General features: G+C 60.1%; 1 protein-coding gene across 1 annotated transcript; it reads left to right on the top strand.

Moving 5' to 3' along the window:
- The first annotated feature begins 9,324 nt into the window (after positions 1-9,324).
- On the top strand, positions 9,325-19,597 carry LOC135893091 (immunoglobulin superfamily member 1-like). The gene is made up of 9 exons (XM_065420877.1): positions 9,325-9,355; positions 9,879-10,169; positions 10,920-11,204; positions 12,241-12,531; positions 17,614-17,742; positions 18,198-18,225; positions 18,464-18,489; positions 18,807-18,844; positions 19,451-19,597. Exons 1-9 carry the CDS (start codon positions 9,325-9,327, stop codon positions 19,595-19,597), a joined length of 1,266 nt encoding a protein of 421 aa, XP_065276949.1.
- The last annotated feature ends 57 nt before the right edge of the window (positions 19,598-19,654 follow it).

Raw genomic sequence — 19,654 nt, 5'->3', positions numbered from 1 at the left:
GCCCATCCGTCCGGACAGTGAAATGAACCGGTTCCTCCCCAAAGCCTGGCTGGTCTGGAAACAAGCGGCTCTGCTCCGGTGACTCCCGAAGGAGCGAGACTTGGAGCCGGTCTGACTCCGGCTGTTGGCCGCGGTCGCTCAGCCCCCATTTCAATAGACAGGACGGGTTTGATTCCTTGTCCGTGGGGTTAGCCCGAAAGCTTTGCCTTTGAACGGCTGCTGCTGGGGGTTTGCCCAGGAGCCGAGTGGAACCGGGGGATAGGTTTGAAATGAGCCCCAGCCCCCAGCCTGTGTAACACTGGCGAGGGAGAGAGTTTCCAACCCCCCTGAGCCCTCTGGGCCTGTGAGACCCTCTGCAAAGAGTAGGGTGACCAGATGTCCCGATTTTGGGGGGGTTTGTCTTATATAGGTGCCTATTACCCCCCACCCTCTGTCCCGATTTTTCACACTTGTTGTCTGGTCATCCTAGCAAAGAACAGCAGGGTACAGGAGTTTGGGAGGGCAGGCTGAGGTCGGGGCGGGGGAGGGATTAGACGGGAGACAGGCTGAGATCAGGGAGGGAGTCAGGGAAAGAAATTTGAGGGGAGACAGAAAGGGAGTGGGTGGGTGGGTGCTGGAGGGACCACAGGACGGGTGTTTGAGGGGAGACGGGAGAGGGGGAGGAGGTGGAAGAGGAATGGGGGTAATGGGGATGGGCTCCCCCCTCACAGAGTCGGGATCGGCGGATGGGGTGTGTGTGGAGGGATTTGTTTTTCGCCCAAAACTCCACCTGAGCTGGGGCACCTCTGGCCGGCTTGGGGGAGGCGGGGAGCCAGGGGCAACTGATGCCCCCCCAGTGTCCCCCACAGCGATGGGGAAGATTCACCCTTAAATTCTCACGAGGGGGGGGAACCCAGGCACCCCCCAACCGTGGGGAGCAACTTCCATTGTCCCCATTTCCCCACCACTGCCCTGCCCCCCAGCTCCTACCCCTCATCCCCCACCTCCCAATGTTCCCCCACATTCTCCCACCCCCAGTATTCCCCTGCCTGGCGCCAAGCCCACTGAGGACAATGCAAGAGCTCCTGTTGGGGTAGGAAGCTGAGAAGCTAAGTCAGCCTGGCAGGGATTTGGATGCTGGGAGTCAAGGCCATTTCCAACCTGAATCTTAGCTTCACTAAGCCACCCCTCTGGTGAATCCTGCAACTAAGTTTGGCTACAGACACAAGTCCTGCCTCTCTGGCCCAGGACATGGTCTCAGAGCCGATGATCACACGGCACCAACTAAAAAACACAGGCTCCTTTTGGGCAGGTGCCTGTGTTTTCGAGAATTCCATGTGCCGCGAGGAGTGGGACATACACGTCTCTGAGCGCTACTCTCAGCAGAAGAGCCACCCTCGTTTCATTAGTTCTAAGCTGATTTTTAGCAGCAAAGTTACCCAGTTTCAAACCAACCCCCCAGTGACTCACACAGTGAGGGCAGCTTCACTTGCCCTCCGGTGCTTTCTCCAGCTCAAGATCCAGGCAGACGAGGTGATAGGCGCGAGGACAAGTGTCCCACAGGATAATCTCCCCTCTCTGCTGGCAGACTTTGCAGTAATCCTGGTGGTCGGTCTCATATCCATCCCCTACTTCAGCTAAGAACAAGGGACACACAGGACAGTCAGAGAAGCAGCAGCCGTCACCTACAGTCCTCAGCTTAAACCTCTCCAACGCATCATCAGTGATCTACAACCCATCCTGGACAATGATCCCTCGCTTTCACAGACCTTGGGAGGCAGGCCAGTCCTCGCCCACAGACAACCCGCCAACCTGAAGCATATTCTCACCAGCAACCACACACCGCACCATAACAACTCAGGAACCAACCCATGCAACAAACCTCGATGCCAACTCTGCCCACATATCTACACCAGCAACACCATCACAGGACCTAACCAGATCAGCTACAACATCACCGGTTCATTCACCTGTCATACCTTCCAGCACCAGGAAATGCCACAGTTACGGTTTCCTGAACAACCTTAACTCTACCCCCTCTCGCAGGTCCATTACAATGCCAGCCTTTAGTTGCATGATCATGTATTAACGTTACCTACATGGGTCATCAGCCGGGCTTGAACCCAGAGTGAAAAGAGGATGGAATTTTCATGGAAATCGTGGTCAGTGTATGATTGAAGACCAGACTCCGTGGTCGCCTGGCTCTCAGCCAGATGCAAGTTCCTCAAGGCTGCAGGGTAGGTTTAGGGTGACAAGCTGTGAGCTGTATGATGCTTCGCCAGGCTGACAGTCCCTGGGTTTCTTTTGTTTTGCAAAGCCCTCTGCTTACTTTGACCGCACTAGATTTCACCTGCAGATTAGAGACAACGTGTGATGGATATTACAGGGTCGCTGCCGGGGAATCAGGTTTACGCAGAGTTTCCCAGGCAGTGGCAGAATCAGCAAGCGAGCGCCTGCTCTGGTCACACTTCCCCTTTTCATGCATTTTTCGGCTGCTGCTTTAGCAACTTAGGATCTAAATTTATCCCTCCCCGTCCCATTACGGGGGGCCAGAAAGCACAACCCCCCCACCCCTCTGTCCCGTCTCTGTCTCACACCACTGCGCTAAGAATAGCGTCTGCAGCAACGCTACCTGCGAAGGAGGTTGACCAGGCCCCTCCACCCTGTTCCCTATCAGCTCTGTGTTCTCGGGGAACCAGGGCGCAGTACCCAGCCTGTCTGAATCATGAAAGACCCCTCCCCCCCCGCAGCCTCTGCTTGCACCAAAGCCGATCAGACGACAGACTTACAAACACCAATGGAAAGGCCATGGGAGACCCACCGAAACCCCTGGGACAAGGGTGACAAGATTAAGGAAACTCCCCTGGCCTCATTTGCATGGGAGATGGGACAAGGAGGCATCTCCATCAGCTACAGACTGGAGACCAGAGATTCCAAGGCAAGAACCGCAGGGAACTCTGGGGCCAGGGAAGCAGGGAAGCACGGCATGATGGGGGATCTCTGCTCCAGCTGTTAATGAGCCCACGCCTGCCCACCCCCAGCTCAGCAGTTATCAGACCAATTCTAGTAACGAATCCTCCATTGGTATCCGAAATACTGAAGCTCCCTAATTGCATTGTGAGCTCCCTCCAAGGAGCACCGTCCATGGCCAGGAATGATCAGCTCCTGTTGTCTAGCCTGAACAAAACAACTTTGGTCTTCTCCCTTGAGCCATCAATTTACCCACAAACACACCTAGTGTTCTCCCTTGAACCATTGTTCTTGCCCTACAAAAACCCCTTCCCACGCTCAAGTCAGTGTTCTGATGCCTGGATCCAAACTCTGCCTCAGTTCCACTGGGACGTCATCTTCTCCTGACTGATCGTGCTGGGGGCTCTGCCTGTCTCCAGCACTCCGGACCCTCAGCTACCAACACCACCTGGGACCCCCGATCGATTCAAGCTTCACGGAGTGGTGAGAACTCAGCTCTCTCTCTCTCTCTCTCTCTAGGTGTAGCCTTCTGACCCTGACATGTGTGATCAGTTCTAGTTTTCTAAACCTTTTATAATCAAATTTAAGTTAGATTTAATATTATAACTGTTTTGTTTGTTTGGCTCCCCTATGGTGATGTGACGAAGTGGGGGATTTTCTTGTGTTTTCCTTGTTTTTCCAGATCAGAGAGGGAACTTGGGACCCCAGCCAAAGGCCTGGAGGATGGAGACCCCAGCGACTGATGACCTGACGACCTGAGGACCCAGCTCAGGAGTCGCAGCCAGTTCTGGCCAGTGGGAGGACAATGGGCTGCGACGAGAGGACCCCGGTGACCTGACCAACCGGTTCCAGCCAGAGGGGCAGAGGAGGGCGGAGAGGAGAGGAGGCCCAGATGACTCTGTTTACGACCCTGTTTAACTGGAGAGAAGACATGGAGAGAGGCGGGGCTTGAGGCCGGTGATATCAGATGCCCAGCTGGGAAGCAGGGGGTCAGGGCTGGAGAGGGGGAGCAGGCAGAGCCCACGTGGATGCAGAGAGCCTGGGATGTGCTGGGCTGAGGGAGGCCAGGCCTGAGGCCCTGAGAGTTTCCTGTGCTGTGTTCAACTCTCAATAAATCCTCCTGTTTTACACTGGCTGAGAGTCTCTCCGGGCTAGAGAACAGGGTTGCATTATTCCCTCTGGGAGTGGAGGCCCCGGAGATCCAGAGCGAGTGGACTCCCTGAGGGGGCCCATGGCAGAGACATACTTGCTAAGGCTCAGAGAGGTGCGGCTCCAGGAGGTGGTGGGGCCTGACCCCGGGAGAGAGTGGACCCCCGAGAAGGGCTGTCGCACTGAAAGGGGCACCCGCCATGGACCGCACGGGGCCAAGAGTGGGAACGATCTGTGAGTCCATGACAGGTTATTATCTGGCAATAAATAACTTTCATGGTTAAGCTGGTTGCTTCTCTCTCTCTCTCTCCCCGTCGAGGGTGTTTTTTGGCTTCCCCATTAGCTCTGCAGCGACTCCTCATACCTAAGCTACAGATCCCGGCAGCGCCCAAAACTCCTGTGGGGTTTGCTCATCACGTGGGTTACTACCAGAACAACTGTGACGGGAAAGTGGGGACAGGGAGGTGCTGAACCTGGGACATAAGGGTGGCAGCTTGGAAGTGCTGTTTGACCCAGCCTGCTGAGTCCTGCAGTTCCTCATTCCGCTCGTACTCGGGCCTCAGGCGGGTGGAGCTAAGCACTGGGGTGTTGGTGACAGCGCTGAGGGGCCCCCACTGCCACGTCATAGCATCTGCTCTCACCGTCCTCCTCCTCGGTGAGTATCGGAGACAGCCAGGGCGTATTTCCATAACAGGGGACGTGAGACCAGGGTGTGTGCCCGGGGGGGGCTGGCTTACATGATACCAGGGTGTAGGACCCAGTCATTCTGGGATCTGGTCCGTAACAACCCGTCTCCTTTCCAAACTTCTGGCTGGCCGGGTGGAGCGGGGTGTTGGGAAGTGAGTAAAGGACGGGGGTTGGAGAGGGGACGGGGGAGAGGAAAAGAGGAGCTGAGCCCTGAACCTTCACCCCAAAACTCAGTTCAACCTCCTTGCATTGACCCCGGGGGGCTGCGATCAGAACCCAGCCCTGCCCCCAGTGCAGTCAGGGCTGACTCCAAATTGACCCCGGGGGGCTGAGATCAGAACCCCGCCCTGCCCCCAGTGCAGTCAGGGCTGACTCCGGATTGACCCCGGAGGCTGAGATCAGAACCCCGCCCTGCCCCCAGTGCAGTCAGGGGTGACTCCGGATTGACCCCCGGGGGGCTGAGATCAGAACCCAGCCCACAGGTTTCCTGTGTAGCTGCATTGAGGAGCCTGCAGGGTCTATTTATAGTCAGGGCTCAGCTTTATGGCGGGGGCTGTTTCTCACTGCATGTATATGCAGCACCCAGCACCTCTGATCGCAACCCCCACCCCCTGCTCTAATCACTAGGCCCCACTCTCCTCCCAGAGCCAGGGAGAGAACCCAGGAGTCCTGGTGTCCAGCATCCCCTGCTGTAACCTACTAGACCCCACTCCCCTAGTCCTGTCTCCGAGCCCCCTTCATTCTAACCCACAGGACCCCACTCTCCTCCTGGAGCTGGGGATATTACCCCAGATCTCAGTCCTTTGCTGTAGCCACTAGCCGGCCAATTCTCTAAGGCCCTGAGCCAGGCTGACACTGCCAGGTGGCCGTGTGGCCTAGTGGGGAGAGCACTGGGACTGGGACTCAGGAGAGCTGGCTGCCATTCCTGGTATGGCTGTCATTTCCTGGGGGACCTTGGCTGAGTCCCTGCCCCCCTCTTTGCCTCAGTTTCCCCCCTGTAAAATGGGGCTGATGCCCTTCCCCCTTCTGCGAAGTGCTGTGAGATCTGTGGGTGCGAAGCGCTGGGGAGGAGCCGGGTGTTTTTGTACCAGACACAATCCGGCCCAATCTGGTGCCGCCAGCCTGAGAGCGGCGGCTTTCCAGCACCTACCAGAGACACAGCAGCTACTGGCAGCTGCTGGGTACGAGAGAGTGGCTGTGAGGGCCTGTGGGTCTGATTCGGGGGGTGGGGGGACGATACTGGCTGGATGGGACCAGGGGTCTGATCCGATGGGGCAGGGATGGTGAGGGGGGACACCGGGCTGGGGGACCCATTAAGTAGATAGACGGGTAGAGAGGAGTGCTCTGGATTTAGGTCCTCGGGCAGTTCCGGGCGTAGCTCCCAGGAATCTCTGGGATCTTGGAGAGGTTCCCCTGGCTGGGTTTTCTCCCAGGGGCCCCGTCTCTGGGGCCGTGCGGTGAGGACGGGACGTAGTGACTGTGCTGGGGTCTGTCTCACTGCCTGTCTCCTTCTCACTGCAGAGCTCAGCTACCCTAAACCCTCCATCTCCCTGCGTCCCAGCAGGTGGGTGACCCTGGGGGGAGCTGTGACCATCCGGTGTCGGGGTCGGCACCAGAACATAAGGTTCCTTCTGTACAAAGATGGAAACCCGAATGTGCAGTAGGACACAGATCCCGCAGGGGACGTCGCTGAGTTTCCCATCTGCAATGTGAGCCAGAGAAACCGAGGAAGCTACCGCTGCCAATACAGCACCCAATTGGACCCGCCCGTCTGGTCGCATCCCAGCGACTCCGTGGAGCTGGTGGTAGCAGGTGAGGGGCCCGGCTCGGTGTTCCCGCTCCCTGCCCCACCCCCAGTCAGTCTCTGCACTGATGGTACGTTCAGCACCAGGCTCTGCCCTGATCCCTGGGACTCAGCAGAGGGGACGCCCAGCCTGTGACTGGGGACGGAGTCACTGAGAGTTCCCAGCCTGGGGGAGCAGCAGCTGCTGGAGATTCGGGGCCGAGGGAGCGGGGATCCCTGCCCCAGGGGGAGCTGCAGAGCAGGGGCCTTTCCACGGGGGATGCTCCCCCAGCTGCCCCAGGTCTGGTGACATACAGAGGAGTCGGGGTCCAGATGTTGCCCAGCCGGCCCTGCTCCCAGCCTGTGACTGCATTCCAGGGCTGGCTGCGTGATGCCCACCCGGGCTGGGAGCTGTCCGGTTAAAGAGCAGTGGGAGTTGCACACGGTGGCTGCTGAGAAGCAGCCTGGAAAGAACAGCTGTGGGGAGACCCCCAAGGATTCCCGGGCAGTGGAAGTGGGGGGAGCTCAAGCCCGGGATGGTATTTTTTTTTTTGGTAGGAGAAAGAAAACAGCAGGGGACAGCAGCTCCCCCCCCCTTCCTCCTCCACGTCCCCGCGCGCCCCGGACCCTCCCGGCGGAAACGGCTGGTAGAGTTTGGAGGGAGGCTGCCCAGCACCGGGAGAGAGACACCAGCAGCCAGAGAGGTAGCAACTGGCACCAGAAATGCAGGGACCCAGCGAGCGGGGAGCCAGTGGATAAGGACCCGGTGGCCGACCTGTGTCATCGAAGGGGTCAGGCAGAGAGCTGGCAGGGAGAAAGTCCCGTTGAGAAGGGACAGAGTTGGCAGGAACAGGAGGAGGCAGACAGAGGAAAGACAGAGGTATGAGGGGGAAAGTTAAAGGAAGAACCGGGCAGTGAAACAGGAAGGAAAAAGAGTCGCTAAGTACCTAAGCAATTGTTAGAAAACTGCAAGAGAAGTAAAACACGAATGAAATGTGACAGAAATCAGCTGTGAGCAAAGAGAAACGGGCTTAAGAAATGAGGAAGAAGTGAGCTGGAGCGAAAGTAAAGCAAATCGTGCGGACAAAACGTCCGCAGGACCGCACAGCACCTTCAGGTGCAGCAACAGAAATATCGGGACTGTCCCTATAAAACCGGGACATCTGGTCACTCTGCTCAGAACGGCAAACAAAGATGCCACAAGAGGATGGCTCAAGACAGAATGAACCATCCTAAGAAATTTGCCTGCAAAGTCGGGACGTACAGAGGCTGAAAACAGAGAAACCGCGAAGGGAGCCTAGAGCAGTGGGGTTCTGGTCTAGTACACTTTACTTTCTAACTCTAGATTCTGGTATTGCATGAACGTAAAACTGACTTCATAGGGAACAATTAATTCTGATGATGGTACAGTAGAACCTCAGAGTTACTAACTGACCGGTAACCACACACCTCATCTGGAACCGGAAGTGCACAATCAGGCAACAGAAGAGACCAAAATAATAATAATAATAAAGTCAATACAGAACAATTCTGTGTTAAACAAAGTTCTACAAAATCAAGGGAAAGTTTAAAAACAGCTTTGGCCCAGCAGAGGGGAAGCCTGCAATGGGACCGGGAAGGAGTCACTGGAGGTTCCCCAGCCAAGGGAGAGCAGCAGCCGCTGGAGGTTCTGAGCTGAGGGAGGGGGGAATTTGGCTCAGCCATCGACCCCTGTGAGCTCTGCCCCGGGCCCTGAGCTGCGCAGACCCACGGCCCTGGGGATGGGCTGGGGAAGGGACACGGGGCCTTTCACCTCTAGGGGGCTGGCTCTAATCTGTGTCCTGTTCTCTAACCACGAGACCCCACCCCCGGGGCCCCAATCAGAGCTAGGAGAGAACCCAGGAGTCCTGGCTCCCAGCCCCCCGCAACAATCAGTAGACCCCATTCCCCTCCCAGAACTGGGGTATATAAACAGAGTAGATGCTGGGCATCAGTTTTACAGAGTTTCACTGGCAGTAGCAGAAACAGGAAGTGAGCGCCGGCTCTGGGCAGACTTCCCCTTTCGCGGATTTTACGGCCGTTCCTTTAACAACTCAGGATCTAAATTTACCCATTTCTCGCACCCTCACTGGGGCCAGAAACCACCACTCTCCCAGGCCCCAGTCCTGTCTCTGTGCCACGTCACTTGGCTAAAAATAGATTCTGCAGCAACACTACCTGGGAAGGAGGTTGGCCAGGTCCCTCCACCCTCATGCTCCGGGGCGGGCGCTGGGCCCAACCGGGTCAGGAAGGAACCTCTGCCCCGCTCCATGGGAGAGGGACGCTACTTTAGGGAGTGGGGAGGAGAGAGAGCCCTCCTCTACTCTGAGCTGCTGCTCCAGGGAGGCTAGACGGGCCTGTTGGAAAAGGTCAGGGCAGCCTGAGCCTGGGCACCTCTTGAGGCCTCCTGAGATTGCCTCATTCCCACCTAGTCCCCGGACTGGGCAGCTCCCATGTGGAGCTCGGAGGTGATGGGGTGGAGGCGGGGCAGCTGCAGGAAGGGATGTGGTTTGCTGGGCTCTGCAGGGATCTGGCTTTGCTCTGACCGCGCTACATTTGGGCTGGAGATTGCAGAGAAACCATCTGATGGGGAGGAAAGGGGCCGAGTGCATCACGGGCTTCCTGGGGTTGCAGCCCCCAGCGCAGTTCCTCATTCCGCTCGCACTCGGGCCTCAGGCTGGGTGGAGCTCAGCACTGGGGTGTTAGTGGCAGCGCTGAGGGGCCCCCACTGCCCCATCATGGCGTCTGCTCTCACCGTCCTCCTCCTCGGTGAGTATCGGAGACAGCCAGGGCGTGTGCCCATAAGGTGGGATCTGAGACCAGGGCTTGTGTCCATGGGGGGGATGTGGGACCAGGGTGTAGGATCCAGATGCTCTGGGATCTGGTCCCTAACACCAATTTCCTTTTCAGGCTGCTCTCTGGCCGGGCACAGCTGGGTGTTGGGAGGTGAGTATCAGTCTGTGGGGAGGATATTAACATCAGGAAGGGTCCGGGATCGAGGGGAGGAAGAGAAACTGAGCCCTGAACCTTCCCCAAAACTCAACCCAAACTCCCCCTGTGAGCTCAGACCCAGCCCCGTTCTTCTGTGCCCCCCCAACCCCCCCGCATGGAGTAACTAGGAGTCGAATCTGGCTCCCGGGGTCTGACGAAGCAGAGAGGAACTGTCCCCTGGTTCAATGTCCTGGTTCAATGAGCCCCCCCAAGGCCGAATGATGGATGGACTGAATTGGGGCTGGGGGGAAACAGGGGGCTGTGTCTCCCTTGTTTAACTCCTGTCTCTTTTTGAAAGCAGGGCGAGAATACCCCAAACCTCCCATCTGCGTGAGCCCCAGCAGGGTGGTGGCGCTCGGGGGAAGCGTCACCATCCTCTGTGAGGGTTTGTACCCGGGCATGGAGTTCTTTCTGCATAAAGCTGGAGACCCGAACCCGCAGGTGCGGTCGGTGCCTGATGGGACCGTGGCTGAATTTCCCATCGCCAATGTCAGCCGGGAACATGGAGGGAGCTACACCTGCGAATATCGCCCCATAACGGATCAGAATCGCACATCTCATCCCAGCGACCCCGTCGAGATCATTGTAGAAGGTGACGGGCCCGGTTTAGTGTCCCGGCTCCCAGCCCCACACCCAGCTGGACACTCAGGGGGTCTCTGCACCGATGGGACGCTCAGAGCCATGCTCTGCCCCGATCCCTGGGCCCCACAGAGGGGACACCTGGCTGGGCAGCAGTGATGGAGTCACTGGGGAGTTCCCAGCCAGTGGGGAGAAGCAGTCACTGGAGACTCAGGGCTGAGGAAGGGGGGATCCCTGCCCCCAGGGGGAGCTGCAGAGCGGGGGGGCCTTTCCCAGGCAACACATCAGTTAGGGGTGATGGGCGGAGCTGAAGGTTATAAACCTCAGTGTATAGTAGAGACTTGCACAGTCCCTTACAAGTCAGGGGTGGTGCTGTGCACAGAACCCAGGAGTCCTGGCCCCCATCCTCCCTGCTCTCCCCACTAGACCTCACTCCCCTCCCAGAGCCAGGGACAGAACCCAGGAGTCCTGGCTCCCAGCCCCCTCCCAGCAGAGGAGCCAGGGAGTGAAGGGACCCTGGAGACTGTCCTGGCCTGTCACCCACTAGGGAGCAGAGCTCTGGGCCCCCAGGGGCTGGGGTTGCTCCGTGTCTCATGCTGTTAGCCCAGGGCTCAGAGGAAACTCTGGCCCCTGTGGAAAGGCATCCAGGAGCCCGTCCTCAGGGCCGCCGGGTCTGACCCAGCACTGAGGCCTGTGGTGAGGACGGGTCCCAGGAGAGAGTGACGGGGCCTGCGTCTCATGGCCTGTCTGCTTCCCACTGCAGAGCCCAGCTACCCCAAACCCAACATCTCCCTGAGCCCCAGCGAGGGGGTCTCCCTGGGGGGAGCCGTGACTGTCTGGTGTTGGGGGCAGCACCAGGACGTGCGGTTCGTGCTGAATAAAGAGCGACGCCATTTCCCACCTGTGGATTCGGACGGGTTTCAGGCTGTGTTTCCCATCAGCAACGTGAGCCGGGAGGACGGCGGGAACTACAGCTGCTCCTATCACAGCAGATCGGAGCCGTTCGCCGTGTCGTACCCCAGCGACCCCGTGGAGCTGGTGGTGAGAGGTGAGGGGCCCGGTTCGGCGTCCCCATTCCCAGCCCCACCCCCAGCCAGACTCTCACAGGGGCTCGGTGCCAATGGGACGCTCAGAGCCAGGCTCTGTCCTGAGCCCTGACCCCGCAGAGGGGACGCCTGGCCGGGTAGCGGGGACGGAGTCACTGGGGGGTTCCCCAGCCAGGGGGGAGCAGCAGCCACTGGAGACTCGGGGCAGGGAGGCGACTTTAACGCTGCCCCTTGTGCGTAGGAACCGTGAGTCGCTATTTAATCCCGTGATCCCATCACCCCTGTTCTCCAGACTCCGCCCCAGGCAGTGCCCTGACCGGGGCTGAATGAGGCAGGGGCTTCAGGAGAAGCAGTGGTTTAGTGGACCCGGCACTGGGCTGGGACCCAGGAGATCTGGCCCAGCTCCTGTCACGGTCACAGATTCTGTGTGATGGGAGCACGTTGCGGTTTTCAAAGGTGTCCTTCCTTGTGTGGGGGCCTAAATCTTGGGGGATCTCAGGCCGAGCGCCCACAATCCAAGACGCCCACAGTTAGTGGCGACCTCTGCAAACGCTGGCCTCAATAGCGCTGGATCCCTTGTGTTGCGGGTGCATGTAGGGCCCCCGCCATGATCAGGGCCCCGTTGTGCCAGGCGCTGAATAAACACAGAGTGAAGAGACAGTCCCGGCCCCCGGGAGCTCACTAAGGAAAATGAATCTGTCTGTGCCTCAGTTTCTCTCTGTGTAGAATGGGGATAAAGACCCCTTCCTGCCTCCTGGTGGGGGCTGACTCCCTTCCTGCGTGGAGCTCATCCCCTGCGGTGCCGGGCGCCAGAGACAAGCATATGAGGACCCAAGCACTAGGGAGCCGCAGCTCGGTGTCTGTGGGGCTGGGAGCCCAGCTCGCAGGGCCGGGATTCTGGGTGGGAGGAACTCTGGGATCTGGGAGAGAATCTCTGCCCGGGGGCCCCTGGATCTGCCCGTGGCTGGGGCCAGCTGGGGAGGCCGGGGCTGGGTGGCTGCCCGGGGCTGGCTCTCACAGCCTGTCTCCTGTACGCAGATCCCAGCTTACCCAGACCCTCCATCGCTCTGAGCCCCACTGGGGTCACCGCCCCAGGGGCAGACGTCACCATCCGGTGTCAGTGGCAGCGCCGGGACGTGATGTTCTTCCTGCACAAGGCCGGAGACCTGAACCCACAGCGACAGATGGACCCTGCTGGGGACGGGGCCGAGTTCCTCATCCCCACCGTGGGCCGGCAGCACGGAGGGAACTACAGCTGCAGCTACCGGAACCGATCAGAGCCCTTCGTCTCCTCGCAGCCCAGCGACCCCCTGCAGCTGGTGGTAGCAGGTGAGGGGCCTGGCTCGGTGTCCCCGCCCCCAGTCCCACCCCCAGCCAGACCCTCGCTTGGGGCTCCATGCTGATGGGATGCTTAGAGCCAGGCGCTGTCCTGAGCTCTGAGCCCAGCAGAGGGGACACCCGGCTGCGGAGCGGAGACGGCATAGGTGACCGGTATAATATGGAGCTGCTGCCGAGGGATGCTGGGCTGGTGTCGGGGGCTGGGGGCTGGGGCTGTTCGGCATAGCATGGCTGGGGCTCAGGTCAGTTGGCTGGTGGGGCTGACCCGGGACTGGGGCCGGACTGGGGTTGCTCTGGGGTGGGGCAGGGGTTCTAGCTGGCCCGGGGGCAGGGAAGGGGGCCCCCTTGGCCAGTTAAACAGGCTCATTCTGCCCAAGGAGCCGCCCACAGGGGGAGCCACAAAGGGCTGGGGCTGGGTGGGGAGAATGGCTGGTGTTACTATGGGTATGTGGGGCCCAGACGCCGGGAGAGAGACACCAGCAGCCAGCGAGGTAGAAACCTGCACCAGCAATGCAGGGACCCAGCGAGTGGGGAGCCAGTGGAAAAGGACCCAGTGGCCGAGCTGTGTCATCGAAGGGGCCAGGCACAGAGGTGGGAGGGAGAAAGTCCCGTTGAGAAGGGACAGAGATGGCAGGAACAGGGGGAGGCAGACAGAGGAAAGACAGAGACATGAGGGGGAAAGTTAAAGGAAGAACCGGGCAGTGAAACACGAAGAAAAAAAGAGTCTCTAAGTTACCAAAGAAATTGTTAGAAAACCGCAGGAGAAGTAAAGCACGAATGAAAAGTGATGGAAACCAGCTGTGAGCAAAGAGAAACGGGCTGAAGAAATGAGGAGGAAGTGAGCTGGAGCGAAAGTAAAACCATCCCCCAATGCAGACCATCCTAGCCACACTCCCCTGCCTTCCCAGCCAACACTCCCCACACACACGGGGGAGCTGGCTCAGGACAGGGTCTCCTGGTAATTAATACGAGTCAGTAATGATTTTGGTTCCGGTTTCCGTGGAGCCAGGCAGGGGCTGTATCTGCGCTCAGCGTCTTGCCGGGCCGATCCTCCCGTTCTGGGATTCCCGGGGTGCTGAGCCAACCCTAATCCCTGGGTCCCGTCCTCTCCCCAGGGACGCCGGCTCAGCCCGGGGAAGTGCCGGTTGTGGGTGAGGGTGTGTGTTCCTGTTTAACTAACCACAGACACCAGGGCTCCAGCTTTCTCACCCGCGCGCCCTGCCACTGGCAGACGCTGGTTCTATTCCCACAGGGGGAACCGACCCGACTCAGCCGGGAAAGACACTGGCTCCCACCTGCCCAGGCAGCACAGGGCCATCAACCCCCCCAGAAACAGGTTTGTGCTGCCCAAGGAGCTGCCCCTGGGGGGAGTCACGAAGGGCTGGCTGGGTGGGACAGGGGCAGATCCCCACAGCGAATGCCCCATCTGAACCCCTCCCACCAGCCTCATTCCATATGCGGGGGGCGGTCACTGGAAAGATGCCAGATTGGCTTGGTGGGGGACAGGGCCTGGGAGAGCTTCCCCCCAATGCACAGCCCCACCCCGGGGGTCCCACAGACTGGGGAGATGCAGGGAGCTACAGCTGCCAATAGAGCACCAAGTGAGACCTGCCTGTCTGGTCGGAGCCCAGCGACCTCGTGGAGCTGGTCGTAGCAGGTGAGGGACCTGGCTCGGCATCCCCGTTCCCAGCCCCACACCCAGCCAAACTCTCAGCAGGTCTTGGCCCGACAGGACACTCAGAGCCAGGCTCTGACCTGAGCCCTGGGCCCAGCAGAGGGGACGCCCAGATGGGGAGCGGGGACGGAGTCACTGGGGGGTTCCCCAGCCAGGGAGCAGCAGCAGCCACTGGAGTTTCAGGGCTGATGGCTGAGTGCTCGATTCCCTCCCTCCCCCATCCCAGCCGACGCTCGTTTTCATCCCACAGAGGGAACCAACCCAGCTGGGACCCAGCAGCCGGTTCCCCCCCTGACGGAGCCAGTGGGAGAAGGTGAGCGAGAAAATCGAACAATTCATCCCCCAGGGAACAGGGCTCCCCGCTCAGATGCCCACGGGGCCATTCAGGCTGTTTGGAGGGGGATGGTCCCTGCAGACACAACTGATGGGTTCAATTCTTCTAGATCGAGGGGGATGGATAGATCCATGGGGATGGATGGCCCTGGGTCAGTGGGGATGGCCGGCCATGGATCGGTGGGAATGTGGGTCCTTTGGAACGTAGGGCAGTGGACAGATGGGAGCACGTCTGAGGATGGATAGAAAGATGGAATAAGACTTTGTCTACATGAAAACTGGACCCGAAATGACGAATCCTGTGTGGTTCCCAACCCCCACTGGTGATCTCAGAGCAAGTCTGGGCTGTCGGTATTCGCCCCCCCTGGTTTGATACAGCCCCGTTTGGCAGACAAGCTCCCCTGTAGCTCTATAGACACAGGGACGGTCCTCCTCCGAAATAGGGACAGCCGCACCCAGACCTGATCCGCAGAGACTCCAGGTGTGAGGGTGTCATGGAGTGTGGGGGGACAAAAGGCCCTGCACCCCCGGCTTCCTGCGATTCACCATGACTCTCAGCCAGCCAGTAAAGCAGGTGGTTTATTTAGATGACAGGAATACAGTCCAAGACAGGTCTTGCAGGCACAGACAACAGGATCCCCCTCAGTTAGGTCCATCTTGGGGTCCTCAGGCACCCCAGCCCCCTTGGGAGGTCAGAGCCCCGTCTGCCTCCCAGCCATGTCACCAGCCAGCTCTGAACTCCCTCCCCAGCCTTTGTTCAGTTTCCCAGGCAAAGGTGTCACCTGGCCTCTAACCCCTTCCTGGGTTCTCATGTTACATGCTCAGGTATTCTCCCTCGGCCAGTCTCCCATCCCCCAATGCAGACCATCCTAGCCACACTCCCCTGTCAGCATTCAAAGACCACATTAAGAACAGTCCCAGTTTGTCACAGAGGGGCACCTGGCTGGGTCAGGGACCGTCTCTGTGTCGTGTGTCTGTACAGCTCCGAGCACACGGGGGAGCTGGCTCAGGACAGGGGCTCCTGGTAATTAATACTAGTCAGTAATGATTTTGGTTCTGGTTTCCGTGGAGCCAGGCAGGGGCTGTATCTGCGCTCAGGGTCTTGCCGGGCCGATCCTCCCGTTCTGGGATTCCCGGGGTGCTGAGCCAACCCTAATCCCTGGGTCCCGTCCTCTCCCCAGGGACGCCGGCTCAGCCCGGGGAAGTGCCGGTTGTGGGTGAGGGTGTGTGTTCCTGTTTAACTAACCACAGACACCAGGGCTCCAGCTTTCTCACCCGCGCGCCCTGCCACTGGCAGACGCTGGTTCTATTCCCACAGGGGGAACCGACCCGACTCAGCCGGGAACGACACTGGCTCCCACCTGCCCAGGCAGCACAAGGCCATCAACCCCCCCAGAAACAGGTTTGTGCTGCCCAAGGAGCTGCCCCTGGGGGGAGTCACGAAGGGCTGGCTGGGTGGGACAGGGGCAGATCCCCAGAGCGAATGCCCCATCTGAACCCCTCCCACCAGCCTCATTCCATATGCGGGGGGCGGTCACTGGAAAGATGCCAGATTGGCTTGGTGGGGGACAGGGCCTGGGAGAGCTTCCCCCCAATGCACAGCCCCACCCCGGGGGTCCCTCCCCAGCCTTTGTTCAGTTTCCCGGGCAAAGGTGTCACCTGGCCTCTAACCCCTTCCTGGGTTCTCATGTTACATGCTCAGGTATTCTCCCTCGGCCAGTCTCCCATCCCCCAATGCAGACCATCCTAGCCACACTCCCCTGTCAGCATTCAAAGACCACATTAAGAACAGTCCCAGTTTGTCACAGAGGGGCACCTGGCTGGGTCAGGGACCGTCTCTGTGTCGTGTGTCTGTACAGCTCCGAGCACACGGGGGAGCTGGCTCAGGACAGGGGCTCCTGGTAATTAATACTAGTCAGTAATGATTTGGGTTCTGGTTTCCGTGGAGCCAGGCAGGGCCTGTATCTGCGCTCAGGGTCTCGCTGGGCCGATCCTCCCCATTCTGGGATCCCGGGGGCGCTGAGCTGGTCCGAATCCCTGGGTCCCGTCTTCTCCCCAGGGACGCCGGCTCAGCCCGGGGAAGAGCCGCCATTGCTGGTTGGTGGGAGGAGAGGTTCCAGCTTCCTCACCCCTGCACCCCGCCCCTGACAGACGCTGGTTCTATTCCCACAGGGAGAACTGACCCGACTCAGTCAGGAACGACATCGGCTCCCACCCACCCAGGCAGCGCGAGGCCAGGTACCGGGGCTGGCAGGGGGAAATCACCATCAAACCAGCCCTGGAAACAGCCCCACCCTGGGGACCCCACAAACCGGGGTGCTGTGCTGCCCACTGGCACCACAATGCAACCCATGTGGGGCACAGCTCGGTGCATATCCCCCTGGGAGAACGGCACCAGGGATAATGATCCTGTGTATCCCGTTTGTCTGCCTGAGTCTGCAGACAGCCCAGTGGAACGGCTCAGAAGCAGGGCTCTCCCTTCGCTGGGGTGCTTCCCAGTGTGGCATTAACCCTGGAACCTCTCAATCCAGATAGACATGGTGTTAACACTTGAACCCATGGATCCAGAGTGACATGTTGTTGACTCTGGAACCTAATGATGGTCGCTGCGATAACAGCACCGTTACGTCTTCCGCTGCTGATCACTTCAGCAGGGCATGGTTCTCCCAATGATCTCAAAACACCCTCCCTGGCCAGAAGCCCCCTCCCACTGCCATCCCCCCACCCATATGATTCCTACGCGGAAGTGAGCTGAAGCTGCTGAGAAATTCCCAGGACAGGAGCAGGACCCAATTTGGGGGTTGCTGCAGGATCCGGGCCCAGCTGGCTTCACAGGGGCCTGAGGTACAACCCCGCACACACCCTGCCCCCACCCCAGTACAGCCCTCTGCCATTGGGAGTGACCCCCCTGACCACTATTGCCCAGAATCCCCTCTGCTCCTGCCCCCCCACTAGCCCCATAGAATGTTCTGCTGTGGGTCCCTGGGTCCTCGAGGGGGAGGGGTTGGGGCAGCAGGTAACGAACCAGCCACTCACGGTGCTCACGGCCTGGTGCTGCTTCCCAGGTGGATCGGTATCAAGCACAGCACCGGTTCTGACCCGCCCCATCATCGCCGGGGTGAGCGCAGCGTCCGCCGGCCTCCTCCTCCTCCTCCTCCTCCTGGCCTTCGTCTGCTACAGAAGAACCCGAGGAAGTGAGTGTCCCGCCCAGCGAGGGAAGGGTTAAACCCACCACTAAGCTGGGCTGGGAGGGGTCATGGCTTGGATGGGAGACAAGGAAGGAAACCCAGGGGGTGGGGCAGGGGCCCAGCAGGGGGCGCTCTCCCCTGGCAGTGAGAGCTGGCCCCAAAGCCCCTGGGCAGAACTAGGGGCACTGTGCTGCAAAGGGTATAGGCTCAGCAGGGGGCACGGTGCTGCAGGGGGTGGGGCAGAGGGCTCACTAGGGGGCGCTGTGGTGCAGGGAGCTGGGCTCAATCTGTCTGTAGGGTATCCAGGCTCAGCAGCTGGAGGGTGAGGTGCTCCCCAGGCCGAGCGGTGGGGGGGCTCCCTCCTGGGCCCCCCATCCCAGATGCCCTGTAGGGCTGAGGGGCAGGGCTGGTACACGGGATCCAGGTTGACTCATGGACGATTCTGCTTCGTGTCTCTGCAGGGAAAGGACCAGCCCCGAGACAGAGCAGGTGAGACCCCAGCTCCGCTCCCCACCCCCGATCTACCTGACACAGGACTCCTGGGTTCTCTCCCCGGCTCAGAGAGGCAACTAGGATCTAATGGTTAGATTGGAGTCGGCTGGGAGCCAGGACTCCTGGGTTCTCTCCCTGGCTCTGGGAGGGGAGTGAGGCCTAATGGATAGATGCGGGGGGCTAGGAGCCAGGACTCCTGAGTTCTGTTACTATCTTTCTCTCTTTCTCCCCGTAGGGAGTCCGAGGCTGCAGCCACAGTCTGTAAGTCACACATGAGGGGGCAGCCATGGAGCAGGGGGGAGGGGCGGGTGTCCTCTGGAAGGGGCCGTGTCCTTTGGGGGGGGATGCTGATGTGGGGTGCAGCCTTGATTCACTGTGTGCCTTTGGGGGCGCCCCTGCCCCCCTTTGTGCCTCAGTTTCCCCTGCTGCACCATGGGGCTTGTGACCCTGCCCCACCCCAGTGTGCCGGGGGGCAGGCGGGCCAGTCTGCGAACGGCTCAGATGTGGGGTGGGGGCCTGGGCCCGGGGCTCTGATCTGGGCCCAGCCGCTCACCGGGGGGGGTGTCTCTATTCCACAGACGCCCTCATGGGTGAAGGGAAGCAGCTGAATGTCCTGGTAAGTGCCCCCCACTCCTCAACCCGCCCCCCAGCACCCCCCCGCCATCTGGCCCTGCACAGGTCCCACTAGAGCCATGTTCAGACGTCGGCCCCCCCGACTCTGCCTGGCCCCCCCCCGTGCCCCCTCAGGGCAGACACCGGAGCTGGGGATCAGCAACGAGGCTCCCCCCTGAGAGGGGCGGGAGACCCAGAGCACAGAGAATAAGAGCCTGACCCTGAACCCCCAAAACTCACCTTGACCCCCTCAAACCTTCCTCCAAACGTTTGCATTTGTCTGAGATTTGCAGAGGGTCAGCGGAATTCCATGGGGGGCAGGTGCCGGGGTGGGGGGTGGGGGGCGGGATTTCCCTGATCTCTGCCCCATGGGGCTCTGTGGGCTGGAGAGGGGGGGGTGTTGCTGGATTCCCTGCTGGGGGGAAGAGCAGCTCTCCGGAGCCCCCTGCTGGACAGGACAGAGCGTGTCAGAGCAACTGTGCCTGGGGTGGGGTTTGGGGGTCATCGCTGCCCCCTGGTGTCTGGGATCAGAACTGTCTGGTGTGTGTGTTGGTGTTGGTGCATGCACACACACACACACACACACTCCGGTATCTCTCTCCCCTCCCAGCCCCAGGAGCACGACCCCGGCGCCGAGGGACTCACCTACGCCGAGCTGGACGGTCAGGCGCTGCAGGCCAAGCGGGGGGGCCCGGCCCCTGCCCCCGAGCCTGTCCTGTACGCCACCATCAACGTGAGCCAGGGGCCTGAGGGGTAGAGCCCCCAGGGTACAGGGGTGCCCCCCACCCACCCCCATGGCGTGAACCCAGGGGGA

This window comes from Emys orbicularis, chromosome 21, assembly GCF_028017835.1.
Source record: "Emys orbicularis isolate rEmyOrb1 chromosome 21, rEmyOrb1.hap1, whole genome shotgun sequence".
NCBI classification, from domain to species: domain Eukaryota; kingdom Metazoa; phylum Chordata; order Testudines; family Emydidae; genus Emys; species Emys orbicularis.
This window is presented reverse-complemented; position numbering and strand designations above follow the sequence as displayed.

Coding starts and splice junctions, on each gene's coding strand:
- LOC135893091 (XM_065420877.1), top strand. CDS start 9,325: ATGGCGTCTGCTCTCACCGTCCTCCTCCTCG. Junction 9,356..9,878: donor TCTCACCGTCCTCCTCCTCG/GTGAGTATCGGA, acceptor TTTTGAAAGCAG/GGCGAGAATACCCCAAACCT. Junction 18,845..19,450: donor GGAAGCAGCTGAATGTCCTG/GTAAGTGCCCCC, acceptor CTCCCCTCCCAG/CCCCAGGAGCACGACCCCGG.